The sequence below is a fragment of the Bufo gargarizans genome, chromosome 1, assembly GCF_014858855.1.
Source record: "Bufo gargarizans isolate SCDJY-AF-19 chromosome 1, ASM1485885v1, whole genome shotgun sequence".
Classification (NCBI taxonomy): domain Eukaryota; kingdom Metazoa; phylum Chordata; class Amphibia; order Anura; family Bufonidae; genus Bufo; species Bufo gargarizans.
In genome coordinates this window covers 724021550-724032143 of record NC_058080.1, presented here as the reverse complement: position 1 = coordinate 724032143, position 10594 = coordinate 724021550, and the positions used below count along the sequence as shown (strand labels likewise).

The window sequence follows — 10594 nt, the reverse complement described above, 5'->3', positions numbered from 1 at the left end:
CACAATTCATGCTCCGATGCTCTCCTTTGGCCTGCGCTAAATCACGCAGGGCAAGGGCTCTTTTGTTTACCACCACACACTGCAGTGTGTTCGGTGACGTCACCGGCTCTAATTGGCGGGCTTTAGCGCTGCCCTAGCCGTTTTACTGGCTAGGGCAGCGCTAAAACCCGCCCATCAGTGCCAGTGACGTTACCGGGCTTCCTGGCATTCCCATGGAGAGCCCGGTATGTCACAGGATCTCCAAAAAATGCCTTTGCCCTGCGCGATTTAGCGCAGGGCAAAGGAGAGCATCGGAGCATGATCTGGGGGCTGCCAGGGTGAAAATGGAGGTATGTCTGGGTTCAGCTCTGAAACTGGACAACCCCTTTAAAGGGGTTGTCCAGGATTAGAAAAACATGGCTTTCTTCAATAAATGCCTGTCCATGGGCATACTTGTCAACAGTCCTGATGGCACAATCCCTGCAAAAGAGGTGGTGCTTATGCAAACCTTGTCCAAAAGTTGTAATTTTGCCACATTCCCATGGTGAGAATTAAAAGGGTTTTCTGAGACTTTTCTACTGATGACCTATCCTCTGGATAGGAAAAACAGACCAGCACTCACTTATCGATGCTATTGTGTATTCTTTATGGTCACATTCATTTTCTGTGACGCGTTTTGGCTTAGCTGTTTGAGAAGGCAGCAGCGCTTGCAGTAGCATGGCGGTCTTCTCTCTGCTCACCAAGCACAGCGCCGTACATTGTATAGCGTCTGTGCTCGGTATCGCAGCTCAGCCCTATTTACTTTAATGGGGCTGAGCTGTACCCTAGGCCATGTGACCGATGTACAGTGACATCACATGGCCTAGGCAAAGGTGCGAAACGGCCATGGCGCTATTGTGAGTGCTGATGCCTTCTCAAATAGCTGATCGGTGGGGGTCCTAGGTGTCGAACTGCCACCGACCAGTATCAGAAAACCCCTTTAAATGTCCCTATTTTGACTTTGGGATCATGCTGTGGGTTGTGCCAGGACTACTGAAGTTTACAGAGAGGACTTGCAATATCATACTCGACCTATGAACAGGTGTGGTGAGGTTTTAAGAAGAAAGCGGCCATGTTTTTGGCAACACCGGGCTGTTTCTTTCACGCATTCATTGGAAGCAGATCATCGCCGAGCAGGAAAGGACTAATGCATGTATATAATAAACTAAGAGGAAGATTTATGAAACTGTCTAAAAAAAATAAAAAAGGGGGAAAAAAAAAAAAAACTCGTAACCAATCACAGCACCGCTATCGTTCCATATCCCCCTGTTGAAGAATGAACACTGCACTGTGATTGGCTGCTTTTCATAAATCTGTCCAAGAGTTTTCCAAGAGAGTAAAACATATACGACGACGCCATATGAAATACATGCCTTCTCTGATAACAAGCCACTGGAGCAAGACGTTATTCTGGATGGATGTGACACAGGAACCCAATTATTTCACATTGTCCCTGGGTTGTAGAACAAGATCAATATAGAGCAAGACGTAAGGGGCTGATGGAGGACATTAGGCGGTTTTACCATTACATCGCTCCCATTGCAGATGAGTTCTGAAATACAGCTCCAGGCTCCTCGCTGTAAGACACGGAGATCTTGTGATCTGCAGAACACCATCAACACTACAAGTAAAGGCAGCCGCTAAGAAAACTTCAGGAACAGCTCATACTTGCCATTTCTCCTGGAACATTTGGGAGGCGCCCAGAAAAAGGGGGGACTTGCGGGACACCCAGAAGACCCGGTAAATCTATCGCACAGCTCATGCAGGGCTGATTTCTCCCAGAAATGTGGCGCTGGGATACTGCAGCCCCGGTGCCCATAGGTGCTCTGAAGTTAAAAGGTCTCCAAAGGTCCACTGTGCTTTTCCACAACAGAACTGACCAAAACTTTTGCGCAGAAACGTAGTGGATGTGATTGTAAACTGCAAAGGGTTAAATCCGCAGCCAATATATATGCAAGCAGAAATTGACATCTTGCAAATTTTAACACACACACACCAACAAGGGGGGGGGGGGGGCATTTATAAACTTTTTTGATGGCAGCTATTGACATAAAAAGCTCAAGACCCCTTTTTCTGCCTTTTTTCACGCCATCCTCACCATTTGGCAGTGGCCAGGGCTGGGCCTTTGGCAAATTTATTTTGCGACCCAATTGAAATGAACGGCTCCACATCTGATCTGCAAAAAAAAAATGCGGATTGGATGCGGAACGAAAATACGTTCATGTGCACAGGGTCATTAACTGTAATACCAACAAGAGTGCCACCGCTTCTAAGAAGGGAGAGATTTTCAAGTCACATTTAGACACTGCAAGGAGCAGCAGATTGTCTGGAAGGAAACAATCCTTCCCGAAAATCGGCTGCTCGTTAAGTGGAGGTGAAGAGCTACCTGCAGCGATCACCTCCACAGTATGAAGACCAGCGATGGCTGCTGCTATTGATCGTCGTCATGCAGCTGCAGTGTCCCTGGGCAGCAGAGTGCCGTTTAGCCATCTTTATCTTGTCATATTTTTCCACTTCTTCAATGCCGTTCCTTCTCCTGTAAGACGTGTGATATCCAGGCTGCATTTGTTTGGTTTCTTCCTTCTGGGTGGTAGAGAAGTGCTGCATTGTAATTCAATTATGGGTTTTGAGACCCTTTAAGACACTTTTCTATTTACTGTTGCTTGATGGGGATAAAAGTAGTAAGTAATAGACTTGCACTCCAGCCCTGGAGGACCGAACCATACAGGGTGTGTCTGGCTGCAAACGTCCGGTGTTGTCGGCGTGATGGCAGCGGTGCAGCCGGGAGAACCAGAGCGGCACAGGATCTGCTAGGTAAGCGATGATCTATTCTTTATTGCAGGCACATCGTCAGTGTATTTCCTCCTGAAACTAAACAACCCCCTTAATTACAGGGTGGTCCAATTAAGGTTTTGCTGCAGGGAAATGTGGCCCGCAGCTGTGTGCCAGGGATTTCAGAAGCCAGAGCGGAAGCGATCTGGAGTGAATCCATAAGGCAGCCATGGTAAGGACGGCACGAGATTCGCAACCAGGCTGGTTAGATGCTTGTGACACAGCAGTACACTAGATCAGGGGTAGGCAATGTCCGGCACTGCAGCTGTTGTGAAACTACAATTCCCAGCATGTATACTTGCACTGCTCATCTCAGAACTCCCATAGAAATGAATGGAGCCTGCTGGGAAGTGTAGTTTCACAACAGCTGGAGTGTCGGAGGTGGCTGACCCCTGTACTAGATTAATGCTGGTCTTATGCATCAGATGAAAGTGGATGCATTTTATTTGCATTTGTTAAAGGGGTTTTCCCATAAACATTTATCATCTACCTACAGGATGTATGATTGCTGGGGTACTGATCACTGGGATCCCACGATTGTCTCCAAATCCCCTGCGCATGAAACCGTAGCGCGCATGTGTGACCACTGCTCCATAAACAGTCTATGGGACTGCTGAGCACAGTGCAAGGCTATCTGTCGGGCCCCACAGAATGGACGTCACTCAAGTGCACTGCCGCTGCATTCACATAGGGGGACCCACAATTTTGAGATCACTGGGGACCCCCCAGGTAGTTATACATTTATCACTAATCCCGCGAAAGCCTTTCCATGATCTAATTTGTAGGCTCAACCTGACCGTCTCTTAGCTTGATTTTAACGAACCCACTAAGTCCCTCCGGGAATAAGACGCTGCCATGTATGTCTGGTAGAGGTTTTTTCGCTCTCTGCTTTGAGTTAGGCCACTTTCAGATGAGCGTCGCGCTGTGGATTCGCAATGTAGCAACCATTCTGAACTTCCAGCACTGCCAGGGTCACATAGCATTATATTGATCTTTGATGCTATATAACCCTTAGAGGTCTGGAATGTACTGGATAACACTGACACAATGCTGTCAGTGTTATCTAATACATTCCAGTACTGTAAGTGTTGCATAGCATCATAAATTAATATAATGCTATGTGACCCCGGAAGTGGTGGAAGTTCAGAACAGGTGCTACACTGCGAGTCCGCAGCGCGACGCTCGCTCGTCTGAAAGGGCCCTTAGTAATGCACAATTATAGGGGTGGGGTGAGAAGACATTGCTGTGAGCCATATGAGCATCTGTCAAACAGCTAGCTTCTGTGTATGTCTGGCACCTCAGATATTGAACAGACTGGCAGAATCGGCCTGATTAAGGTAACCATCCCCATCGATTGTCTTTTTGGATACTTCACCACAGCAAGACTAAGATACATCTGTGTAATTCAGCACCACGACCGATGCCTTACATTACTTTAATCACTTTTTAAAAAGGAAAAGAAATATTACAAAAATTGGTGAGAAAAAGCAGACGTGCTACAAAAACTGTCACAATTACGCAGCTCTGGTTCACATACATATTCAGTATGCAGTACATATACATACACAATACAGTGAAAAACATGCAATCAAGAGTTACTACCCTCACTGGCTTAATACAAAATGTACAGACATCTATTAATGGAAAATATAATTCAGTGTCCGCAATACGTATCTGTCAGGGGCAAAACTGCACTGATGTATGCGGCTTATCGTCTACACAATGTATGCAAAGAAATAAAGCCTCACTCTTGTGGGGCAGAGAAGGCAGCTACACAATGCGTGTGCATCCTTCCTAATGACCGCAAGCCCAAAGACAAGGTGGAGAGGAGAATCGCATCCACATATCTTATGTGAACAGAAACTCAGCTGTTTTTAGCATTAGGCCTCATGCACACATGCAAATGGCGGAACGGAACGGGCCACCCATAATAGAAATGCCTATTCCTGTCCGCAAAATGGACAATAGGACATGTTCTATTTTTTTGTTTGTTTTTGTGGGGCCACTGAATGGAGCAACGGATGCGGACAGCACGCGGAGTGCTGTCCGCATCTTTTGCAGCCCCGTTGAAGTGAATGGGTCTGCACCCGAGCCGCAAAAAATGCAGATTGAATGCGAAACAAAACGGTCGTGTGCATGAGGCTTTACTAGTGCTCTATCTGGATGGACCTACAACCAGCGCAGAGACCACATCATGGATTTCACCTCCATATCTGGTTTAATGCAATCTAGGGGTTTCATCTTTGGCTGGAAATCAAAAGTGCTTAAAAAAAAAAAAATCCTGATCCTCCACATACTGCAAAACAGTGTCTGGCACATATAGGGATGGAGTAACAAGCATCCATCTAGACCATGAGGAGTATTCTTGACCCTGGGCTTGAGGTTATATATATATATATGGTCCCAAATGTGCTAACACAATAGTCTGATGCTTGGAAAGAAATTAAAGGAGTTGTGCAGCTAGTAATATTGCTGATCTTCAGGATAGGTCATCAATATCTGATCGGTGGGGGTGAGATTCACGGCACCGCTGTATGGAGAGGAGGTGGCACTCGTGCAAGTGCCATTTCCTCTTCACGATTACACTGCGCGTCGTCTCGGAGGTGCAGTGTAATTACAAGTGCTTGCTCCATTCACTTGAATGGAACGAGAGCTTGTAATTACACTGCACCACAGCTGCTAGCGAGACGACAGGCAGCGTGATCTTGAAGAGGAAACCGTGCTTGCATGAGCGCCACCAAACAGCTGATTGGCGGAGGTGCTGGGAGTTGGGGCCCCCGCTGATCATAGGAGAAATCATCAATATTACGGGCTGCACAACCGCTTTAAAAGGAAAAAATATATCTAAAAAATTCCCCCACCTATGGCTGAAATAGCATTACAAAGCTATGCAAACGGACTGGGTGATGCAGTAAAGCAGTCTGCCTGGAGGGGTTACTTTGCTTTTAATACCTTCCGTGGCAAACAGTGGTCATAAACATGTACAATTACTTCAGGGTGTAAGCGCAATACGGTAACACTGCTACCGCTGTAATAAAAGGCCAAAACACACTATACATTGCACATTTTTGGGAACACTTTACCTTTTAAGGTTGACTCCTATCTATAGGAAACCATTGAGGCGAAAGCCTTCGTGAAGACAAGTGGTGTGTATTGAATTTATTAACTCGTGGGAACAGCTTTCATGATATGTTTGCAGGGTAGACACTACAGATATATGAATGACTTCCGGACGTGAAAATAAATCGAAGAGGAAAAAAAAAAATTTACATTTCAAAAACTTTTATAAACCTCTTGGGGAACAATTACAGCACTTGTTTAGAAAAATAGATCTTTTCAACGCACTAACTACACGAGATTGCCTAAAATGTCTATCGTTTCCCTCGCTTGTTTCCAGCTGGGGGCTTCTTAAGCTGTAGCAGCTGTGATCCAGTCCCAAAACCTGCCGATGAGGCGTTAGAGACTCCGAAGGTTAAGCCGGCTGATGCATTGATCCCAGGATTGCTGAAGTTAAATCCAGATGTAGATGAACTGCCAAATCCTTTAGGGGATAAAATACATTTGAAACCATTAATTTAAGTGAGAAAGGGTTTCCATTTAAATAACTTTACACTAGCCAAAACACCAGACACAATCCCCTCCACTCATTCGCAGCGTGTGAAACTCAGCAGTGACAAAACATCACAAAAAGTTATTTAAAGTGAACCCCATCACTTAAAGAAATGAAGTTTCGCTCCGCTCTGACATTCCCTCGGGCTTAGATATAAATGTCAGATTGACTGGCCTGTGCTGGGAACCCTCGTGGGAAAAAAAATAAAAAGAAGCGCCTAGTACTACACCTTCCAAAAATGTGTGCCTTCAGCAAAGTTATGTGTGACGCTGCCAAATAACTTACAACCTCCTGGGAAAATTAGCTTCTTGGATAAAAAAATTGGCCCCTTACACGTATTTAAGTGGCAGGTTCACTTTAAATCTCATAGGACACAATGAAAAGCGTGGAAATACAGTTTTGAGAGGCCTCATGCACACGACCGTTGTGCGTTTTGCAGTCTGCAAATCACAGATGGCGTCCATGTGCGTTCCGCAATTTGTGGAACAGCACGGACAGCCATTGATATAACGGCCTATTCTTGTCCGCAAAAAACAGACAAGAATAGGACAGGTTATATATTTTTTTTTTTGCGGAACACGGAACGGAGCAATGGATGCAGACAACACACGGAGTGCTGTCCACATTTTTTGCGGCCCCATTGAAGTGAATGGGTCCGCATCCAAGCTGCAAAAACTGCGGCTCGGATGCAGACCAAAACAACGGTCGTGTGCATGAGGCCAGAGAAGAAGGAAACAGATTCAGGTCACTGGCGATCACTTGTACATGCATGCTAGACACTTCAGGTCATGTGAGGTGCGTTATACACTTTAACAGTTTTTTTATGTTCTATTACACTAAGCATACAACAGATTTGTACTCCTGTTTATCTATATCTAGTTTTTAGTATTAGTACTGTATGCCTTTTCAGTCTTTGATTGTGAATGTTTCCATTCATCCCAGCAAGCAGTTGTCTTGCAAAGGAAGAGGAACTGATGCACCAAGTATTTTACAAAGTTGCAGAACTTTCTTTAAAAAGGCATCTGTCAGCAGATTTGTACCTAGCGAAGAAGGACCGGCACTCACTTTCTTGAGGATATGAAGAGACGTTTATTCAAGGCATAATGACATCATCAGCGACTAGTTTTGGCTCAAGCCGGAGCCTTTTCCAAACTGCAGTCACTGATGATGCTATTATGCCTTGGACAAACGTCTCTTCATATCAAGAAAGTGAGTGCCGGTCCTTCTTCGCTATGAACTAGTGGGACGCCTTCCCTGGACGAGTGCACTATGTGCAAACCGCAGTGCCGACCTGTCTTCTTCAAATACTCAGAAGATCTGTACCTATGACACTGGCTGACCTGTTCCATGTGCACTTGGCAGCTGAAGACGTCTGTGTTGATCCCATGTTCCTATGTGCTCGCATTGCTGAGAAAAAAAATGTTTTAATATATGCAAATGAGCCTCTAGGAGCAACAGGGGCGTTACCATTACACCTAGAGGCTCTGCTCTCTCTGCAACTGCCCCAGGCGGTGAAATCACCACCACGTCTGGCCCCGTCAGAGAGGAAAGAGCAAGGCAGTTGCAGAGAGCACAGAGCTTCTAGGTGTAATGGTAACGCCCCCGTTGCTCCTAAAGGCTTATTTGCATATATATTAAAGTCTCATCTTTCTCAGTAATGCAGGCACATTTGAACATGGGGCCAACACAGATGTCTTCAGCTGCCAAACGCACATAGAACAGGTCAGACGCTTTCATAGGTACAAATCTACTGTCAGATGCCCTTTAATGTTTAATTTGGACAGTCACTTTCCATATGATGCCCTTATAGGACTTATGGAGGTCCTACAGGAGGGTCTCAACTTCAGACCCCCTCCACACACACTTTCTTGTGCCTCTAACAAGCTGATCTGGAGGAAATGGCTCGCCCTTTATTACATGGATGGCAATACTCTAGGTCAGGGATGGCCAACCTGTGGCTCTCCAGCTGTTGCAAAACTCCAACTCCCAGCATGCCTACAGCTATGAGCCTACAGCAGGCCATGGTGGAAGTTGTAGTTTTACAACAGCTGGAGAGACGCAGGTTGGCAATGCCTGCTCTAGGTAAAAGGTTAAGCACTATTTCACATAAACCTGAAAAATCCCTTTAATTCGCCTAATTTTATACTTTCTTTATTCCACGTGTAATAGGACATTGCTAGAAGTCTGCAGTAAGGGTACAGAGGGGTGGTAACATGTTGCGGGGGGTCCAGAATTGTTATTATATGGGGAATGCATGAAGCTATTAAAACAGGCAGGTCAGGAGCGGTGACCGGTCCTCTTTAAGCAATGTGTGGATGAGACTTTACCTACAGATTTTTCTGCAGCAATCAGTCACGTGTGAACCCACTTGTGACCACGCTGCACCCCCCCCAATGTGCTACAGTGCCCAGCAATGAGCAGCTCTTGATCTTGCTGAACCTGCTTTATAGATGAATCACATGGTGAAAGGCTAGCGTGTACTACCAGATTTCCCCTGCAGGGGCAGAAGCACCCACCTGGTGAGAACCTCTACATGCCAGGAGTTTATGACCCACAAGCAGCTCCAGAAAAAAAAAGTCATAGAAACGACAGTGATAAATGACAACCTATACCCCACGTAAATCTGCATTTTGCTGAATTTCTAATCATCTGTATAACATTGATATCATGCTTTATTACACAGAGCTGCTGAATAACAGACACACAATACAAACCTGCGCTGAGGCTTCCAGATGGTTTATTTGGTGTTCCAAAGCCAAAGGTGGAGGCCCCGGAGGTGTTACCTCCAAAAGCAGAACTACTTCCAAATCCTAGTGGGACAGTATTAGACAAAAGACATGTAACATCATTGGTGATATAGACAAGGGTTATATATAACACACAGATCAGTAATGGCCATCGCCCTCCTCCTCCAACTCATGGACTAAATAGGAAAATATACACTGTTTAATAAAATGGGGGCAGGAGTGGGGGGCTTCATGTCATAACTAAGAAACACCAGTAAGTATTCTGTGAGATCATTAGGGCCGGCAGCTGAACAGAGGTGCTGGAAATGAACCTGACAATGGGGCAGATTTACCAATGGTAGAATAGTTGTTTTCTTTTTACACATCTTACCAGTCTTTGTGAATCTGCCCCATTATTTTACCACGACATGGATCCAAAATACACCAGAGAACCATTTTGTCCTGCCCTGCACCCTCAGTCCCTGCATAGACCATCAGACAGAGTTAGTGTTGCCTGGAGTGTCCCTTTAAAAAGGCATAAAAATTAATTTTCCCTTTAAAATAGGACCCCTACTGGCAAGTCTTTATTTTATTTTTTTAACTTAATCATGCTAACCCCCATGAAGCCTCTATTATGACGACTCTAGGTCGTACCGGTTCTCGATTATTCCTGCGGCAAGTTACCAACTGGGCGTGTGTCCCTGCAGAGTCTGACACTATAAATCAGTGCCATCAGTAGTAGGTTGTGCAGGGACACCCCCCAAACTGGTAACCCCTCCAGGTAACAATTTATTCATAAATAGTAAGACAAAAATCAAGGAATAGCACAACATAGAGTCATAAGAACAGATGCTTCAAAATGGTCATTTAACGGTGAATCCACAGATATCGGGACAGCTGTGACAGCTCCTCCAGCATACAATAGCTTCATGTGAAGTGCAATCATTGATACTGCAGTAATATTTCTGATTCCTTATTTTATGAATACCACATGGATGTGATATTTTGCTTTCAAGGGTCACCAGGCAGAACAATCCCACTGACTGTAGGGCTACCTAGAAATGCTACGAGTCTACCCAGCTGAGAGGAGACAACATGTGAGCCATCTTGTCACTTCTGACTGATCTATCATCATCAACTATCATCAATGTTGGCCCCCGATCATAAAAAGCCTCAGTTTAGATGGCAATTTTAGACAAACTTATTGCTACAAAAAACACTGCACGATAGGTGCTCTACAGTGCACCCTTAACCAGTCTACCAACCATTGACCAGGTATCTAAACTGGCATTGAGCACTGATCGAATTCACCATGGTGGATGAGGCACACTTAAAGGGATTGGCTAGTATTTATTACTCGCTGCACATACATGCAGATAGCAATACGCATAATCAGCACTGATGTCCG

The 10594-nt window shown here is 45.2% G+C and overlaps 1 protein-coding gene across 2 annotated transcripts in view; it reads right to left on the bottom strand.

The window, feature by feature from the left end:
• Positions 1–5984: 5984 nt before the first annotated feature.
• The window catches only part of NUP58 (nucleoporin 58), a 65376-nt gene continuing 60766 nt past the window's right edge, over positions 5985–10594 (bottom strand). For both annotated transcript variants that reach the window (XM_044276381.1, XM_044276382.1), the window contains 2 exons: positions 9175–9270; positions 5985–6391 (listed from right to left, as the gene is read on the bottom strand). In XM_044276381.1, the coding sequence (XP_044132316.1) occupies positions 6222–6391; positions 9175–9270 (266 nt within the window). In that variant the 3' untranslated portion in view covers positions 5985–6221. The remainder of the gene's footprint in view (positions 6392–9174; positions 9271–10594) is intronic.